The sequence below is a fragment of the Bemisia tabaci genome, chromosome 4 (assembly GCF_918797505.1).
Source record: "Bemisia tabaci chromosome 4, PGI_BMITA_v3".
Classification (NCBI taxonomy): Eukaryota; Metazoa; Arthropoda; class Insecta; order Hemiptera; family Aleyrodidae; genus Bemisia; species Bemisia tabaci.
The window spans coordinates 25,357,310-25,378,559 of NC_092796.1; the positions used below are offsets into that span (position 1 = coordinate 25,357,310).

Below are 21,250 nucleotides of genomic sequence, written 5' to 3' on the forward strand. Positions count from 1 at the left end.
TGTTGTAAATTCATGGCCAAGAGCTCCCGAGTTTTCAACGTTTTGTGAAAAATAACTCATTAAATCTACAAATTTCACTTGCTCCTTCCTCTTCAAAGGCTTCCAATATATTTAAAAATTAAAACTGTAGGAATTTCGTCTTCTATGATATGCTGAAAACTTCAATAAAAATGTTTGTTCAGGAGCTAAAAATTGTTTAATATTATTTCATGCCATGCAAATTTTTACGGAGGATTCTTCTTCTATGAGCGATGACTTTTGTCCAAAAGTAAGATGAGTATTAGAATTTCAATCCACGTGTAAATATTTGACCATTTGCCTAGGCATTTGACCAAATTCCTGATTTTACTATTTGCATACGATACATAGATTGCCATTGAGTCATCGCTAATGAAATTATTTTTCTCGATAAAAAAAAAATTAAAAAAATAAAAATTGACTTGTTACTCACAATTATTCCTTATGAATTATCATTTTCCAGCATTTAATCGATTTTTTACTCGTAAAGTCTCATTCGTTGTGGATTATCAATTAGTTCCAGAATAAATGCCTAAAGCTGGATTAAATTAGCGCCAATAAGAAGCTGCCATACAAGAGTGATATCGCGTCTGTTAACCCAGTAAAAAAGTGCAGGACCACGTGGTCGGCGCCGAAGAATTACGTGAAAAGGTTAATCTTCGGATAAACTGCGCAAATAGAATCAAATTCATTGGAGATTTGAACCGAGGTGGGAGGTGGTAGATAGGTAAATACAACAGTTGATCGGATCGGCGAAAGAAGAAAGTGATCATCTCTGCTACCGATCATATCGGACTCAGTCGATAAGTGGACGTGCTTACTCATTACGCATTTAATTTTGATCCGTGCTGGTGATTTACTGTACAACACTCTAAATTTTGAACAAAATTTCAACTCTGGTTGACATTAGAACATAGGCTTTTGCCCTCTAACAAAGGTACGTGATCATTGTAAAGCAACTTGCATCTCCCCTAAATGAAGGGTCCAATGCGTGAACATGTCAAACAATAATTTTGGGATAAGGGTGATACTGATTTTTTTAATTACAGAGCCTGTGTAAATAAGTCAAGCACGTTAAAACAAGTATAAATATAACTTAATTTACTGTCACAACGACACCGCTTAGCACGTTTTTTTGGCCATTGGGCCCAATCATATTTTTCTTATTAGATTCGTTTTTTCATATCACAAAAATGTCACATCACATGTTCATGCTTTTGATCTTTTGAATTAAGGGGAGACATTTTTTTTCTTTCCTTATAATTGCTCTAAGGATGAGCTTTGTCCCAAAAAATGCAATTATCATTTTTTTATCAGTTTCATGTATTACTGGAGCAAAAGTGTGTGATTCTTTACTATCATACTGTTACGACTCAAAAAATATTTCGTTCTCCCGCGTGATTTTTCTATTCAATCTAGATACCGAATGTTATAACTTAGGTTTCCTTCCGTGTCTCCAAATTTAACTCGTTTTAGCGATAGGCAACAAACCTTGCTTCCATAAGTTGAGTGATGTTACCATCTGGAAAACCTATCCTTACAAGTTGTAATTTTTTAATTGTGTAAGTTTACCGGCAATTTCCGTTTTCTTGATGAACTCGATGCGATTCTAATCTCTTGTTTCGTTAGTGATGAATTGATCTGACAAGGAATGAATTATTTGCGTCCAAAAATTTTGCAACTAATCTCGCAAAATCAAACTCTGACGACATATGACCGAAACTTTTAGCTTTTTCAAAAGTATAAAATCTTCATAGGCGCTAGATTTCTATTTCTGTAAAATGGCTAAATTTTTACAGTCCACGACCCTCATTCAAATTGTCACACTTGAATTGTTTATTCTTATCATGTATAAAGCCGCTTACACAGCGTTCTCCGGCGCTCTGCGACACCTAGCCGCCAAAGTCTCCTATCTCCTCAAAGCTCTTCGGGGAGTTGGCAAACCCTCATTTCCTCGTTTAGAAGAAATGATGGTTTATTTTCATCATTCCTTCCATAAAAATTTTAATATTCAATTTTTTCCAATCCAGCTTTAAAAAAGCAAACGAAATCTTCCTTCGACTGATCTCAAGATTTGATTCATGTCTCGGGAAAGGGTGGATATGCTTCTGGAAATGCCTTCCCTTTAAAATGGAGTGCCAAAATTTATGTAATTTCCCTCTATGACTGTCTCTGGGAGGTTTTTGATTTATCATATCTAAAGTCCCTATCATCATTTAAAACCTCCTTTGAAAGGTACCACTTTGGAACCGGGGACTCTCAAGAACAGCGGGTGGGAAAGTTCAAACGTTGTGACCCTTTAGCTATTTAAATGTTTTCAGAGTCATACGCTTATCGAAAAGCTCATCAAACAAAGATTGATAAGTAAAAACTTGCGCATCATCCTGAATATAAACAGACCGTAGTCAACTATCAAGATATCGAACACATTTCACCTTTCTCGGCTTTGATGATTAGCTAAAAAAATGATGAAGTACGACTTAAAACCAGCTCGGTCATGTATATCCAAAAAAATCAATCTCAAAAACTTTAAATTTATTCAAAAACCTTGCAAAAATCACCATGACTCAACTCATCGAAAGCGTTATTACAAAATCAAATAGTTTTGACATGAAAGAGACTTATTTTAAGAACACGACCATGTGCTTTTACGTTTTCGGAATACGTTTCTTCTGGGGAAAACAGCAAACTCGTGAGTTTATACGAAATGTTTCTTTTGGCTCCCCATTAAAAATGAAACCGATGTATTCTGACAAATTTATGAATAAATAGTTACTTACTTTGAGTATAGATTCATCTTAATGTAAGCCCACGTTCTTTCTCTCTTAGCAATAGCATTCCAAATCAAGCGCATATTGAAGCAGAGCTGATCAATTACTACTAGGCTCAGAATCAGATGAAAATAAATTACTTAACCGGAAATTATTGGAACAGATCGCTAGTAAAATGGTGTCTCAGCCTCCCGGAAGAACTATTGTTTTGATCATAGCGAGACTTGGAAATTCATTTTTAAAAAAAGAATCTTGAATTTCCCGTTTTCCTTGGTTTTCCTATAATGTATGACATCAAATCACATGGCCTTCAAAACTTTTTAGAATTAATATGAGGATAGAGTACAGTTGAAGTCACTCATAGGAATCCAACTTTACTAATCTGTTATTTCTACTATTATTTTACATACTAAGTACTATAATACAGGCGAGATCGAGTAGTATCTTCAACAACAGCGAATGCGGCATTAACTTCGAAGCTTTCTCTAAGATAAAAATTCTTATGAATCTGACTTTGACTGACCCAACCAGCACGTTTTTCGTACACGTTTATATGAGATTACCTGTTTAAATTGCTGCTATCAACAATTATTTCTAAAAAAACAGCTATCGAGGTAAGCGGATATAGATATGAAGCTCACAACTTAAGAAATCAAAACCCAGGTCACCGTAGGTCAAGAAATGGCCAGATTAAGGGGGTTTTTTACGCGTATTTCCTCACAATGGCGTCATCAGAGATACACTTTCCGATTTCGATCGTTCTCGATGAATCACAAGTCTAAGCGATCAGTGCTTCCATGATTAGAGGAGCCAATCAGTTCACTCAAAATACATCTGGTGAAAAATATGTAATATGTTTTGCAAAAATTATACTCAACGGGGCGCTTTAATGATTCTACTACGATCAATTCATCACCGCTTATTATTGTATGAGAAACACGTTGATTTTAAAATAGGAATCTGTTTCACGTGTCAAAAAATGATTAAGAAATGTAAGGGGTGGGTAAACATGGAGAACGAGAACTCCTTAAGCACGGTAACAAGCGTAATGGAATTTGCTGTGCAGGAGAAAAAACTTCACATTTTGCCAACAATACCTTCCGAATCCAATATTCAAATTAAACAGAGAAAATGAATACGGTGGCTTTTTGAAAAAATTGCCGGTATCAAAACGAACATATCAACGGTGTAAGTCGGCAATCACATAACTCGGTTTGCGACGTCGCAGACTTCCTGTTATTCTTTATTTTTTTAAACTGAGAACTACTCAACGGCAATTCTTGAAAACTGCGGTGATTTTTCTTCTCTGTGTGAAAAAAATTCTGCAAAAATTTCAAGGAATGATGTCAATTTGTTATCCTTTAAAAAAATAACATAGAGGCGGAGATTTTCAGACACCGCAAACGAGTTATGTGATTGCCGACTTACACCGTCGATATATTTTTCCACTCAATGTATACTTAAACGTGTTTTATACACAATATCACGATGTCAAAAGAAAAGTGCGAATAGTGGGATAAGTTCCGTTACGTATACATATAGTGCGCATGACCCCTTGCATTATGAGCGAAGAGAGGGAGAAAAGCGCCACAAACTTAATCACTTCCGAATTGCATCGACTGGCTTGTCGTTGATTTATTTATAGACTCTCTCAGAGAACTGATCGTACACGAATTAAATCAGCGTGTGCAACGCTCGATCATTAAGCTCATTCATTGGATGAACGACTCCACAGAGATAAACAGAGACTTACCACTATCCTCTCGATGGCAGAGGACATGCACTTCTTCAGCCCACGCTCAGGGCTCTACCATTTACCACTTGGAATCAACCTCTTGTTGGCTGTTGAGCAATTTTTTTTGACAAATGAGTAGATGCTAAATTAACTTGTTACGAGCGCACTGCTCTAAGCATAGCTCAATATAGCCAACAAAAAAAAATGCGTTGAATCTATGAATGTTTCAAAGTCTACCATTGGTAAGGAGCCGGTATATTACTAGAAGATCACTGGTTATTTTTGAGTATACCATTTAAACCAAAACTTTCACAAGATGAAAATAACTACTTACAATAACCAAGAAAGAGTAACCCATGAGGGAGGTCTACGTCGCGTAATCTTCATCCCTCTTTTGGCGACACTTCTGCGTGCATGATCTTAAAGCTAAGCATGAATTCCACGCATAACCCACTATAAAAGAATGGAAAGTCCTTATAAATTTCCGAAAGTCACAAAAAACCCAATTGCAGTTGAATATTAATATCGGTATGAAAATTAAGTATGCCATGTATTCAGAGTCAGTAAAGAAAAAAAATATGTATAAGTACAATTTGAAGCGACAAACAACATGCATGACGTCATGAGCAATCAAACTATCAGTGTTTCCCCGTTTTCCGCGCTCTTTTTAACTGTGCGTTCTTTGACGCAATAAACTCCAAATCCAAAGATGCGCTGTTTTCATTGTAACAGCACGGAGCAAACACCGTTATCGACTAGAGTCGGCAAATACAGGAAAAATATTATCGATGACAAAAATACGCCACCGATGAGAAAAAAATGAATGAGATGAGGCTGTGCGCGCGATGCTTGAAGTGTGCTCTGCGAGTAGCTCCATTCATTGATAACGATTCCAAACCATGACCCTTGTTTTTGGGGTGAGTCGATAGCTGCGTTGAAATAAAGAAGGTAAATATAAACAACAGCCGAGAAGAAATGGGTGAATGAATGGTGCGTGCTGGCAGATAAAAATTTCATGAAATGAGGTGAAATCGATCGGAAGTCGCACGGCTTTAAAGTTTAGTTTTTGAGGCTCTTGAGAGTGCCATATAAAGAAATGGGACAGAAACTGCGGTTGCTCTCCATAAACATGAAAATTTTAAAAATAAATTAAAACATTAAGCATGACCTCAAGGCACATTTATGAAGTAGCCGTACAAAAGCGTTCACTGGGGAAAAAAAAACACATTGGATCTAGAGTCCAGACTCTTGAAAACATTGACAAGAAAAAATACTCTTGATTCGAGGTCAGCCTCAGTGGTGTAGTGGTCAAGGCAGTTCGCTGCCAGCACTGAGGTCCCGGGTTCAATCCCCGGAGGTGACTGATATTTGAGGACACTCAAATATCAGTCATCGTGACTGTGGATGACTATGCCACTCCAATACCCTGACCCTTCGAGGTTACAGGGTGCGGGAGGGACATAGTCACCCAGTAAGTAATCCGTCTGCACTGTTCGACTGGGTTGTGAAAAATCGGTTATCACTCGTAGTGTGCGCGACTGCCAGCGCTACCTATCAGTGTAGATTGCAACAACACAGTCCAACTCGGTGGAGGCATGGCCGTGCTCCGAAAGTCCGTGCTCTGCAGCGTCTGCCACAGTCTTTGATAAGACCTTCCGTTGGCTATCAGACGGCCGCTGAGCCTTGCGGGAATATAATTGATACTCAATGTGTCAATAGTACGAAGATAAGTTAAGGAGTACGGTCCAACTTCGGGGTGCACGACGGCAGTTGCCAGTTGCCTTGGCCCCTTGAGGGCGCCTCGCCGGCCAGCCCGGCCTTACTTACTTACTTACTTACTTACTTACTCTTGATTCGATCGGATTTTTGCTTGAATCACAACGAAATCCGCTTAAATTAAGAAGCTTGGTTCTTGATTTAAGCTAGATTCTGATTGAATCAAGAGTAATTTTTCTTGTCAATGTTTTTAAGAGTCCGGACTCTAGATCCAATGTGTTTGTTTTGCATTGTTGACTCATTCGTCAGGAGAAAGTCACTTCTTGATAGGATCAAACATAAATTGTTCATATTTGAACTGCTTGAATGAAAATTCAAATTTAATGATTGATACCTGGGCGCGGTATTCGTTCCGCTGCACTTGCTGCAATTGCAAACAAGCGCGCGGCAAGACGCGCGTGTATTATCCATATTATCTTGATATTCGTCAGTCAATTTGCAAAATTGTGCGCTGGGAGTGAGTAAAAATGCGAATGTGTAGACCCCGACCGCTCACGGCGGAAAAAATGGTCGATGACTCACCGGGGCCGTGCAACAACCTAGCTTTGTGCTACCAATTTGTACATTTAAAATTTGCATTAAATTTTTATCAAATATCTCTCATATTGATGGCCAAACTCGGAAACCTCGCATTCCGATTGCGACATTTCAAAATTCTCCAAATTACGAATTTTGTCGAAAGAAAGAGCAAACTCTGTGCCTCAATTTGTCACGAAATTTTTCGAGAAATTGCGCCGATTAATTTTCAAGTTGAAATTTTAAGTATGCTAGGAAGTTTACGACTTTGCGTCGTAGAACCAACTTGATTTCCAATTTCATGATTGTTGCACGTTGGACGGTCTGAAGTATATCTCGCAAAATGAACGTTTACTGCTGTTACTCCAGTTGCTGCAAGTACATCTCAAATTATGTTTAATCGTACGAGTTTAGAGCAACTCCAGAGGGTCAAGGAGTCACCGGAATCGCGCTTTCACGGTTGAAATTTTTAGATTAGCAAAACGACAATGCAATTTATCGTAAAGCCAACATGAATAGATCCGTCACCTTGAGAAAACAAAGTGAGTGGCGTCATCTATCATGGTCATACATATTTCTTGATTTGATGAACTCAAAAAAGCAAAAACCATGATATGCACAGCCGCGGTGAAATACTTGAATATCTATCTTTTTTCGAAGTATGATATATGCTTCCGTTCAGGTTTGTCGTAGAAACATGCACTATTCGGTAATTTTGGGATTGGGTCCTGAAGCTTTTAGGGCTCAGAAACGCAGCCAATCTATGAATTCAAATTATCAAAAGTAAGTCATTACCTATTACAACTGCTGCGACCAGGGGCCGAATTTTTTCGGCTCTTTCACACGGAGTGCAACATCCATCGATGAGTCCAAACCGCACCACCGGCGAATCAGAGGCGCTAAGCCGGACTTAGGTGCAGTTGAGACCCGTCCTTAGTATGATCCAGTGCGGTGAAATACCGACAAAATTCGGCCCCTGGCGTTTGTGAAGCACGTATTTGATTTTTATTTTGCTTCAATTTACGAATTTTCGTGGATTTTGGTTTATTTATAAACAACTTTGGCCATCTTGGTTTGATATCGGAATCTGAAGATTGACAATGACATTGTTGGTGTTAGAAATTTGGCAACCCTTTTGGGCCCCGAGAGCTCCATCTTTCGACAGGTCCATAATCTCCCTAAACACTGAAAAAAAAAAACTTACATGCTATATAGACATACCGTCCGTTCCGGGCTCAGAGGCCGAAAGTTCCGGGTGCTGGAACCGTAGCTTCGACTGCTCCGGGTGCTACGCCCGGAACTTTCGGCCTCTGAGCCCGGAACGCGGTGGGTATGCCTAAATAGCTTCCACGATCGGAGTTTTTTTTTTGCAGTCCAATTGAAACTGCCGGCGCGGTGTTATCAGGAAAGACGTAAGGCACTTGCAAAATGACGGGTGCGCATAATTTTAACACGATTATCCGTTGTCTGACAGGTTGCGGTTTTGCGCGGGCGCGGAAGACAGAGAGCAGGCCAGGATCCCAGACGGCGGCGGCGACCGAGTGCGATCATGATCAGCCCGAGCGAGGAGTCGCGGACCTTCGGAACGAATCCTCTGCGGGCGACCGTCGATGCAGAACCGGAAACCCGGCAGACGCCGGAGATCAACAACAATGACAAGAAAATTGGGCACAGTTGCTTCATGGAAAAGTACTACCGGAGCAAGGAGGAGGGCACCCAGTGCGAGGAGTGCCAGCACCACAACGCTCCCCAGGACGCGGCCCTGCTCAGACCCGTCGGCAAGTTCATCGAGGAGGACTACGCCCAGCTTTTCAGGGATCGGCTCATCATAGACGAACAGAACGAGCCCAGGCTCAAGTACGGTATCAACACGCTCTACGATTTGATGAGCGAGCTCAGGAGGGCCTTCGAAACGGAGCACGTCAACATCCAGTACGTCAGCGCCATCATGGCTGCCTATAAGAGCAACCCCAGGGAGTGGGAGAGATTCGCCAAATTCGACAAGTACAGGTGGGCATTTTCGACACATATATTTTCTCATTTTAAAGTGCCCTTTGCCAGGGCGACTTAAAGTAAAAGCGGGTACCAAAGATTACTAAGGACTCCAGATACAACACGTCGTATACTTGCCGTAGGAAAGAAGCGGCCCCCCAGTCGCCTGCAGCGCCAGGGTAGGCAACCTGTGTAGCGGTATGCCATACTTTAGCCCACTCGTAATGGAAGTGCATGGGAAATTGCACTTCCAATGTGCAAATTATGAACGACAAATTGCGAAAATTGTTTACTTTAGTCACTAGTCTTGGTAAATGAACTCAGAAAATCGAGCAGAGAGATTTGCATTAATTTTTTCTTTCTTTCTTTCTTTCTTTTTTTTTTTTTGAGGGGGGGGGGGTCGGCATTTTTAACGATTTAAAACATAAGAAAAATTAATACAGTGAATCTTCAACCAAACTTAGCACAGCACGGCAAAACCGGTCAAACACACTGCAAGCTGCAGTATATTCGTTAGCTCGAAGTATGGCATACCGCTAAACAGGTTGCCTACCCTGGAGCTGCAGGGGACTGGGGGGCGTTTTTTATTTCAATGCGGTATCTGGAGTCTTTTGTAATCTTTGGAGGGTACTCACATTCCCGGCTTACGCAAAGGGAGGGTCGACCAATCAAAAAAATGGACTATTCACATTGGCGGATACAGCAACTTGGCGACATTGTTTTTCTCCATTTAAACCCTTGGAAATGTATCGATTCTTGGAGAGGCCGGAAGCTCCAACACGAATCGATGATTTTACATAGGTTTAAATGGAGGAAATCCGATGTTGCCAAATTGCTGGATCCGCATCTGACTATTCATGGATCGCCGCACAGTGGATCAATAGGAGAGGTCGGACAAAATTTGGAAACATTAAAAGCTATAGCTCCGTTTGTACGAAACTTTGAGGTTCTAAAAGTGCTTCCATCGGTTGCCTCGTGAAACTTTCTTCCGTGAGCATCCCTTGAAATTTAATATGTCACGAAATAAGCATCAAAATTTGCAGTTTCAGGAGGAAATTTCATGTCCAATCTCTCTAATTGGCTTGATCCACTGTGCGCCGTATAAAAGAGCATTGGGGCTGGATAGTCCTATTTTCTTATTGATCACGCGAAAATACGTCCATAAGCGAAGCAGTGGAGGGATTACTGAGATAATCAGGCTAACAGCAATAGCATTACCCTTTTTTCACGGAGAAAAAAACCTCGTGTGTGGGACCCGAATTTTAGGTCATATGGATCTCTGAAGTTTTCAGATTGAGCATTTGAACACTTTAGGTCTAGCTGTCGAGATTCGGACCACACATCTGAAACTTCAGTTCTTACATCTGAAGTACTTCAAATGTGAGAACTGAAGTTTTTCGGATGTGAAAACCGAAGTACTTCAGATGTAAGAACTGAAGTTTCAGCTGTGTGATCCAAACCTCGACAGCTAGATCTGATGTATTCAGATGCTCAATCTGAAAACCTCATATGACCTAAACTTCGGGTTCCTCGCACGAAGTTTTTTTCTCCGTGTTTTTTTTTTTTTTTTTGAAGGAATTTTATTGAAATATAACGTAACTACTAGAAGTATTTCCTTGTATCTATATTCATGGTTTAAAAATAAGACTAAATAAATTGCATTAATTTTGCATGGTAACGTTAGATAATACGATAATTACTACTCATTTGAATACACGTAATTTTGAACGGTCTGAACAATTATAGTTCATTTTTTAGTTCATATAGTTTATTTTTGGCGATGCGAGTACCCGCTTTTATTCCAAGTCACACTACCCTTTGCAAAAAAGGATCACTTCAATACCATATTGAGATCATGTTGTTATCAATTTGATCGTTTACACCCATATTGGTCAGTGAAACAAGGTATCAACTTGGTCTTAACCTTGTTTCATATTGGGACCATGGGCAGTTTGGATTTGGTACCATAATGATACCACCCACGGTGATAACATGTTGATACCAGTGGCGATTTTGCAAGTTGCAACACTGTTTTTTCTCCAATTAAATCCGTTAAAAAATATCGACTTAAATGAGGCAGCTGGCTTATCAAGAATCAATTGTTTTTTATATATCTATGTGGAGAAAATACGTTGTTGCCAACTTACGAGAATCCGCACTGGCTATACCATGTTTGCGTAAATATACTACCTACGTCTTACTAGCCAACACGATCCATCTTCGGGAGGTATCTTCATCCCCTGAGAGGAGGATTTGGTAGCAATCAATCAAGTGATAATTTTCAGATTTTAAAATATTTGTTTCCAAAAATCCCCAAGTTTCACGTAACGTTGTAGTCCATCACGTGTTTTTACAGAGAATGTGACTGAGAAAAATCTTGAAGTGACTTTAAAATCTAAGTCTCCAGTGAAAATCGCAAATCAAAAGAAAAAAAACTGCAGCATTTCAAGTTGTAAAAAGTAATGTTTTTCTTTTAAAAATAGACAGATTATTGAAACGTGCTTTAGGTACACAACCTATCGATTATCATTGAAACTGTTACAAAGATGCATCATTGCAGCATCAATAACAACGTGCTAGGCTCATTTCGGGTCAAGTGTTTACCAATTCATAGGTACCTCCACGAAACAAGCACTTGATTTTCTAACGCACGATAGTTCAACAAGGGAGCTCAGCTAATGTAAAAAAAACAAAAGCCGATACCGCTGCTTCAATGCTTAATCCAAGATGCATTTAAGCAAACATGTGATAAAATTCTGCAGTTTTCTAGGCTATTATCAAACGCTCATACAAGGAGGAATTACTCAAGTTATTTTGAACCCAAAGCGTGTCCGCACAAAGCGCTTCTGAATAGAGAATTTTAGAGCTTCTCGAAACGTTTAAATCGATTTGAGAGCAAGAACATCATTCGAGCTCACAAGCAACCGAGTATTTTTTTATATTGGTACCCTGAATGGCGTTTTTTCATTCTGGTCCATTCAGTGGCGTGGCGAGAATTGCGATGTATCGATTGTTATGCTATTTAAAACTATGGTAAAGAATCGATTATTAAGGTGTTCGCTATGAACGCCCTGTTTATCGATCATTTTCCATAGGTTTAAATGACAGATCAATCGGTATATCGCAAAGCACGCCACGCCACTGGGTCCATTTAACCTCATCAGATAGAAAGGTCCATGAAGAATACCGGGACTTAAATTTCCATTGTAATAAAACTTTTGACATGAGAACGGGTTATCAGAGATGGTGAAAAAAAAACATGATATCAAATATATTGTTCTTGACGTGCGAAGAAATCGTACATTTGATGTAAATTATCGCATTGATGAAATTAAATTCATGGATATAACGCGGGAGGGATTCCATTCTGAGCGGTTGCGTCATTTTGGAACATTGCCATTCAGCTCAACCTTTTCAGTCTTTTGAAGAAATTGACCGATGCAAGATGCCATCGTTTTTCATGATTTTCATAGTAATTCAACATTTTATGCGAATATAATGTGTAAATTTACTAAAAGAGAATGATTTAAATATTTACGGCCCATTTGCGATGAATACCTACATGAAATAATGTATGTAAGTACATTGTAAATAAGTTGGGTCGAAAGAGATTCTTAAAAGAATTCTACTGATAGCAGTCCGAATTCAAAAGTGAAGATTTCAATGCTCCCAAACGCTCATCGTTATATATTTGCTTCGATGAATCATTCCCATTTTAATGGAAAACTTTCGGTGAACACATCCATTCCCCTCAATCCTCCACCGCGACTCTACAAATAGCGGGAGAATGTTCAGCTCTGCAGAACGTGCAAAAAGGAGCGTAGATCAACGGGACATGCAGAAAATCGTGACAATTTAGAAGTGCGTATTACGTACTGGACTCGGTTCAATTTAACACGTGGTTCGGGCTTCTTTCAAACTGAGCAAGATAAAAGAAATAAACTGGTGGGCTGATAAAATAGTAAATCCATCCACCCACAACTTTCCACCCACAAAAATAAGAGCGCAAACAAGATATGCGAGGGCTCTCGACCAAACCGGTAAACCGAAACCACTCGAAAAGCCCCTCAAACGCGTCATTCATATTTCCTGATTAGTGTGACACTTTAAAGTGGCGTACGACTCAACGTGCCGAGATTTATAATAAAGTAAGCTGCATGAAGTTGACACTGGATTATTATCGATATCGACTTTTCTGGAGCTTCTGCCACAATCCATCATGTTCTCGCGGAGCAAAAATAAAAATTAATTTTGTCACATGAAAGCTTCGAGAGGGAGAATCAATCACAGCAAGGTGTATTCAATGCGTGCATGATGTTCTAGGACAGATTTTGCGCGGGAGTAGTTACATAATAGAGGTATACGCCATGAAGGATGTCTTTTAACATTGCGGAGTTCTTTGGAACAAGGACGTATGCGCGCATCCGCCTTTTTTTGGGAGAACGCATTTTCTAAAACTTGACTCTTTCTAGCCTTAGGTAAAGTACCTTTATAGGAAGAGTATGGACATGACAACTCGATTTATGTGGCTCTTAGGGCCCACGAGGGCAACAACGTGAAAAACGCAAATCACCAGGAAAGTGCCGCTGCCAACCTACGGATTTGAAATATTAATCAATATGGTTGACAGCGCATTATGAACAAGCGTCTTTAAGGATTAAGACTTTGAAACTGAGAAAATTTATGCGAGATAAAAATTTTAAACGTGCTTTTATGGTTTTTGATCAATGTACCTACTCTCGGAGTTTCAATTAGTACCACTTGATAATTTGAGTTCATAGGTTGGCTGCCTTTTTGGGCCCCAAGAGCAACATGACCTGATCAAACCTAAACACCAAATTTTCGAGTTGTTCAAACTCTCCCTATAAAACTAGAGTTAGTTTCAGGAAATATACAGGGTGTGCCAAAAGTCTCATTCCTCCCCTTGTGGCCTCTCTCTTGGGGGCTTTTTTTTAAACTCTAACTTATTTGACGTGTTGCTTTATGGTTCAGATACACGAGAAATTTGGTGGACGTTGGGAACGGAAAATACAATTTGATGTTGCTGTGTTGGGGCGAGGGACACGGCTCGGCGATCCACGATCACGCAAACGCTCACTGTTTCATGAAGATGCTTCACGGTGAGCTATGCGAGACGCGTTTCGAGTGGCCTGAAAAAGAGTTCGACCCCGACAACATCTCAGAGGGAGAGGAAGCAGCCCTCAAAGAGAAAGGCCGAACCATACTTCGACAAAACCAAGTCTGCTACATCAATGGTAAATACCCAAACCATCCTATTTGTCATGCCAGAATCACTCGCTGACTATGGAAGTCAACAGTCATCGCTCAAAGGCTGAAACTTTTCAAATTATACTTAAAATTAAACTTAGCAAATTTGAGTTATATTCGCATCCAAATTTGTATCAAATCTATTCGAATAATTCAGATAAATCCGACAGAATTCGACAAAGTCAGACGTTATCCGATGGTCGCTGAGCCTAGTTGCTGAATTTTGTGCGGCACGCGCAAAATTCAGGCATTAGGCCGATGACTTCCACACTCAGCGTGTGATTCCGGCATCAGTAAAGTATCCACTAGAAAGCAATGGATCGTGTTCGATACAGCAATCAGGTGAGATTGCATCGATATCGATTGGTTAAACATGTAAACGTGGACTCAAACGTCAATTGAGTAATCTGAGAGAACGGGTTTTTTGTGATAGATTTTTTATTCTTATGACTATAAAATGGCAATGAAAGGTAGAATTGTTAGGAATTTCCTCATTTTCAGCTTCTCCAGCTTAAACCCTAAAATTTTCGTTCGAGGTTAAGTTCTATTGTTTTGAACTAAACGATTTACGATTTCGCTGGGCGTCCCCTACTACGCAAGAAAACAATGCCCTGCTGAAAATATAACGAGTTAGAAAAGGTAGGTAAATTATTCTGCTGATATCAGGTGGGTCTCTACGGATAGCCGAGAAATCCACAGAAACCTCTCCTGATGCTCGTAAAAAGTCTGATAATATCTGCAGAGCCTCTTTGCTCGGTTTTGTCCAGTTAATATGGGTTGAGACCCTACTGATATAGGGACAGAAGTTGAACCTGTCTGATATCTCATATGTAGACTAATCACCACGTCACAAAAACTTAACAAACGGAAAGTGATGAATCCTAAATTTCATGATGATATAAAAATGCCTAAGCAGCTCTTCTGAAAAAAAAAAAAAAAAAAAAAAAATCCGAATGCTCAACAGTACCTCTTTCAAATCTGTTTGCATTACTTGACTAATCAAATAGGGATCTCTAAAATATTTACTCACCGTCAAGAATAAGAAATTGTGAGGGAATTCAAAGTCTTTCCTCGCATGAGCATTCAAATTTCGCCAAATTTCCTCTCAGAAAATAGTCATATTTGAGTAAAGTAATGAATATTTTTCCTTGGAATATTCCGGAAATTTGGATCCAATTGCGAATAAAATTCTCCGAAAAATTGGAAGATAAATAAATGTATTTACAAATATGCCCCAAAATTCCTAATTTGTCAAAAGACAATTGGCAACGTCTCAGTGCTCATATAGGGCGTTCTTCCTCAGCTTGGCAGGGTACTCAGCAGCCTGATGGTTGAAATTTTGTGTCTGTCGGGTAGACATAGATGACGTAGGTTAAAAGGCAGAGCGTGATTGGCCGGCTATGTCTTATCGCTGCTTTGTCGTGCCTGTGTCGGGTTGAACTCTCATCGACAAGCTAAAGGCACCTCTTAAGTTTCCGAGAGTATGTCGTTCATTCCACCTGAAACACGCACGATAAAGCAGCGCTAAGACATAGCCGACCAATCACGCTGTGCCTTTCAACCTATGTCATCTATGTCTACCCGACAAACACGAACTTTCAACAATCAGGCTGCAGCTTAAAACTTTCTTGGTACTCTTTACAAATCGGCACCACTGGTCTAATCAGCTTCCAAAGCGCCTGGCGCCTGGCGCCTGGCGCATGGAGTGCAGGGGCCTTTGCAGCGCACGGCGGCGGGCGCGGTGCGGGGTGCCCATTGAAAAATTCGAGCGGCCTTACGAGCCACGATACTCGACGTAGTACTACAGTCACCATACGAACCGTTGTGAATGACTCCGTTTGAATTACAGATTCACTGGGACTCCACCGCGTCGAGAACGTGAGCAACAGCGAGCGGGCTGTGAGCCTCCACCTCTACTGCCCACCGTTCGACTCCTGCTCAGTATTCAACCAGCGGACTGGCCACAGGTCCACGAGTAAAGTCACATTCTGGTCGATCTACGGAGAGCGCCGCAATAAGGTAGGCTCTTCCACCCTCCGAATCCGGAACCGCTTAAGTTCAATGAGAAATGATCCGAAGATACGCGCTTTCGCTTGCACTTGAAGCGGGGCTGCTACACTTCTGCCTTGGCCGCAGTTGCGTGGGATTTGACTTGATCGCTAATTAATGTCTGATGGACGATGTCTGTGTCCGTCGCGCCCCTAATTGTTAGACGTTCCCCGAATTTCGGATGGCTCAGATCCGCGTTTGGGTTACGTCATCTTTTATCTAATAAAGAGAGGACTGACAAGGAGGGATGTTGGATTTTCGGATGTTGTCAGGTTGACACCGTAAGAAATTAGGGAGGATGTACGAGTAGTTATTCTGGACAGTAGCCTGATTGTTGAAAGTTCGTGTTTGTCGGGTAGACATACTCGTAGATGACATAGGTTGAAAGGCGGAGCAAGATTGGTCGGCCATGTCTTAGCGCTGCTTTATCGTGTCTTTGTCAGGTGGAATGGACGACATACTGTCAGAAACTAAAGAGGTGCCGTTAGCTTGTCGATAGTTCAACCCGACATAGGCACGACAAAGCAGCGATAAGACATAGCCGACCAATCACGCTCTGCCTTTTAACCTATGTCATCTATGTCTACCCGACAAACACAAAATTTCAACGATCAGGCTGCAGGCGGTCATTTTTATGATTTAAAAAAAATTGAATACGTCAGTAAAATTATTAGATATAAAGAAGATCGTTATAAAGATGAAATCCACAGACAAGAATTAGTGTTTAACAGAGTAGAAATTATAATATATAACATATACACCTTAGCAAAGTTTTTTTTTTACCTAACTAAAATAAGTTCAGGACTTCAATATTTAGCAATATAAATATACAGAACTACAGTATTCAGGTCATCCGGCAGACGGAGCGCTTCCCAATTCGTCGCCTCTCTAAAATAAGAGCTTATATCTCTATTTTCACATGAGCTTATCCTTAAATCCTTCAAGTCGTAATAATCTGTTTCTCTCTTTTTTCCAGAAATTGATGGAAGACGTAGAGCCAGAGGACAATTGATGCATCGCGAAACCCGGTTGTGATAATTCCTAGTTCCAATTCAGGGACAATATGCCGTCCATTTCCTGAATACCTACCATTACCTACTACACTACCTACTCATTTTCATACTCCCTATCCTCAGAACGAGGATATATAGCTGGATATCTTTAATTTTCTTGACACTTAGAATCAAGGAGGGAGGTGTATTTACGTATTGAGAGAGAGAGAGAGAAAGGTGGGGGAGACGGAGGGTGGAAAATATGTGTTGTTACTCTCGTGGAGGGTAGGTTTACCAATTAAGTGTTATTTATGATTGTAATTTTATTGTGCGCCTATTTAATTGTTTCAATTTTAGCTCGGTGTAGATATTTTGGGGCCAATTTTTACTGGTGTCCAAATAAACAAAAAGATATTACTCCACCGTACCACTTCCTTGACTATAAATTCATTTTTGTTGAATAAAATTACGTTTTCGTTTATAAAAATTTTAAATATTTTTCTTTGAAAAACCACTTGCTAAACTAGAAATTTTCTTGAATTCGGAAGGAAAACCTATATGTTGCATGATGTGTACTATTCCGTCAATACTATTATAATCACCAAAACACGAAAGAGGAAAAGTATAGAATCAGTGCTTTTGATCATCTGGTACCTCGTCAGTGCCTACTGCCTAGCCACAAGAAGAGGGTTTTTAATGCGCAATACAAGGCTTCGTCGGTAGAAACGCCTTCAATTTTTGACATGCCACCCGCATATCTGTGGGCCACGAGCAGTGGTATTAAGGCTTTCTTATGAAAAACAAAGAAATTACTTGTAAAGATGAGACTTCTAATTTGGGTGATGGTTGTATGAAGGCGTCGTTGTCAAGGCGTAAACGCCTTCAATTTTTGACAAGCCACACGCACAACCGTAGACCACGAAAAGTGGTATCAAGGCGTCGTTATGAGAAACGAAGGGAGTAGAGATGGATGTTTAATGAACAGTTAACAAGACAGTAGTGTCGAGTGTTGTAGTTAGACAAGGTAAAATTTAAAGCATTCTGATGCATGTTTTTCAATCGAAATGTCTTACACTTACGCACACACATGTTCCTAGATCACTATTCGCGCAACTTAAATTACTGAAATCAACCCCTGACTAAGATAGTAAAGTTTTTATTTTACACTGGTCACTGAAAATTTGAATTACTCGCTCAGAAGAAAACGATGGTTGAAACCACGTTGAAAACAATCGAATCGCGCACTACGGCGGTTTTGGCAGGCTTCTTAATCAAGAAATCCCCCCCCCCCCCCGGCCAATATGTTGTTTAAACTGTTAACAACGTGCAACGGCTGAGCCGACGCACCAAGTACGAGGTTGCCATCTTCTCATACCGCACATACTGTTGCAGTACCGTTTAGTGCGCGCTTTGTCTCAATCTCAATCTGCAAACTGACGATTTTGTCAAACGAGGAGAAAACTTCACAATTTCTGTAGTTTTAAGGTCAGATTTGCAATTTTTTCATACATTACAGTGTCAATGAAACGTTTCCCTACAGAATTAGGGAAAAACTAAAAATATCAGCCTGCGTACTTTATACTGTAGAAAGCGCCAAAGTTGCTAGCTCATTTTTGCCAAAATTGTTAGTTAGGTGGTATTGTTCATTAGCCCTCGATATGTAGGGATCCATAGATACAAATTCATATTTTTACAAAATTTACAAAAAAAACCAAAACAAAGTTTTAAATTTTTTACAAAATTTAATGGAAGGATCCTATCGGTGGAAGCGGGTGGTTGCAAAGGAGGTAGGTAATTGACTAACTAACAGCAACCCACGAGACACCCCAGAGTTAGTCCATCATTTTCTCCCTTAATTCGTAGGAACCACCCTATTCAACCAATAGGATTGCTTCGTACTCCCTTTGTCTTTTTTGTCCATCAAGTTCAATAATTAGCCCGCTGGAAACCTAATGTTGTCGGTAGCGAGGAAAACTTAGGAAATTCCGTTCTTTGCGAAGAAATAAGTACCTTTGACCCTACTTTTTGCACCCCACAACGTGATGAATAATGTAGCTCTGGTAAAAGTGAATCAGCCTGACGTCAGGTTATGTTTCATAAACTACCCAGAGTCAGACTGATGCCGGACTGATGTCAGCCTGAATCAGTGAGACTCAGGGTAGTTCATGAAACATAGCCTGACGTCAGGCTGACTATATTTTACTAGGGAGAGGAAAGTTTATCGATGTTTGCGCCGATGTCACGCGTATTTTACTGTCGGAAGCCCAGAATGTTTTTCGCATGATGCATAATTAATTTAGTTTACCTCGGCTACAGCTGTCTGCAACAGAGGGGACAGGAAATAATTCATAAAAATCAATAAATTTTACGATGTAAAGGTTCTAGATCACAGGGAATATACCGAGTTTTGAATAATGTATTTACATAAATAACAAATAACAAATACAAATACACACACAAATATCAAATACAACAATAACAAATAACAAGAACTGGTCGACTAGAGTAGCAAAATACCGTCAGACTCTTACTAGATTTGTGTTTCTACAGAGCATTGGTCTCAGGCGGAAGAAATCTCATTTTTCTAAAGGACAGACACGTAAGTTATAATTACATGTATACTGTAATATACTATGTAATAACGTATAAAATAATATGCTGCAGTGAAAAGTGGAATTCGGATTTAAGGGAAACAAACACATTCCGTGTTACTACCTCTAAGAAGTAGGACCTTGTCTACCTATTTATGAAGTTTACCTTTTCCTCCAAAATTTCTTATTCGCCAATTTAAATTCAGAGGTCAATTGATTATTCGATGCATGAACTAGACACGTAAAATGCGCCAAAACAGAAAAAAATACTATAGTATATTTTAGGCTGATGATGTCATGTTGTGCATATTTTGACACAGCAGCAAACAAAAACGAGAATTAATCACATAATTCGTAATTAGACTGATTTAATGACCATGTCATTCGATATAATATCGAGCCCTCAGTTCAAACCTAAACAATCACAGAACCTTGTATCTGATTCGCGGCCTTTGCGCTATTGTGGTAAAATGTCCCTGGTAAAAATTGGCAGTAGAATCTGTGTTCCAAAACACCATAGACCTACAGCCGGCTGTAAGATTTCCAATAGCTTCTATAGCCGGCAACGCAATTTCTTATAGCCTTTTATAGCCGATAGCGATTAAGCAACAGCCTGGCGATTTAGTGTATGCTAAACGTTACTAATTACGGATGCTAGGACTTAGATAGTTTTTGGACTACCGCTCTCTTTTTGGGCCGTTGTATCTTGATTTATTTTGAGAGGAAAGCTCCGTACTTTTGAAGGATGCCTGCCATTCCTAATATGTTGGAGCGCCTTCAATTTCGTATGATACTGTGCAATACTTCTGGTGTGAAATAGTTGCTTCAAGCGCCGTGGTACGCTGCGGCGCGGCGAAACGCCAGCGCGAAACGCGCACTGGCGCCTACAAACCTAACAGGGATACTTCACGGATTGCGCAATGCGTGAAGTATCCCTGTTAGGTTTGTAGGCGCCAGTGCGCCGCTGCGCTCCGCTTTGTGTTAGGCTCTAATATTTAATCTCGTGGAGTCAGCGTTTTTCAACTCATGACTTTGAAATGTTTGCACACTCTGTATGGATTATCCTCATTTAAATTGATGAAAACAAATATGTAGTAAAGGAAAATGTTATGTGCGTTTTGTAAATATTAAGGTGATTCCGGACAAACCTAAGGATTTACAAAGCACACGAATTTCTGCACAATTTCTTATAGCCGATGGCGAAAAAGCAACAGCCAGCCGATGAAGTGTAAAGCCCGGCGATAGGAACTATAGCTCGGCCGTATAATTTTTTATCGCTTCGTGTAGCCCGGCCGTATGATTTTTTCCACTCTCTACAGCCAGCTATATGATTTTCTATCGCCTTCTTCAGTCGGCTATAAGAACTCCCATGGTATTTTGAAACGCAGCTCCTATCGCCAATTTTTACCAGGGGCGTCCAAGTGTTTCTTACAATCAAATTTTTCGTGTTCAATGAGTCTTTAATTGATTTATGACTAAATTTTAATAAATTAACACAATTATCTCATGAAGAATTCGTACATGAGGTTATGTTAGTTTGTT

The 21,250-nt window shown here is 40.0% G+C and overlaps 1 protein-coding gene across 1 annotated transcript; it reads left to right on the plus strand.

Moving 5' to 3' along the window:
- Positions 1–750: 750 nt before the first annotated feature.
- LOC109039042 (cysteine dioxygenase type 1) lies at positions 751–17,604 on the plus strand. Its single transcript, XM_019054373.2, has 5 exons — positions 751–955; positions 8,291–8,826; positions 13,801–14,063; positions 15,926–16,095; positions 17,102–17,604. Exons 2-5 carry the CDS (start codon positions 8,366–8,368, stop codon positions 17,135–17,137), a joined length of 930 nt encoding a protein of 309 aa, XP_018909918.2. The 5' UTR covers positions 751–955; positions 8,291–8,365; the 3' UTR covers positions 17,138–17,604.
- The last annotated feature ends 3,646 nt before the right edge of the window (positions 17,605–21,250 follow it).

What these genes read in the sequence shown, in the direction of transcription:
- LOC109039042 (XM_019054373.2), top strand. Translation starts at nt 8,366, where the DNA reads ATGATCAGCCCGAGCGAGGAGTCGCGGACCTTCGGAACGAATCCTCTG. An exon ending in GCCAAATTCGACAAGTACAG is followed by an intron (nt 8,827 to 13,800) that starts GTGGGCATTTTC and finishes TTTATGGTTCAG; the next exon opens with ATACACGAGAAATTTGGTGG. An exon ending in CCAAGTCTGCTACATCAATG is followed by an intron (nt 14,064 to 15,925) that starts GTAAATACCCAA and finishes TTTGAATTACAG; the next exon opens with ATTCACTGGGACTCCACCGC.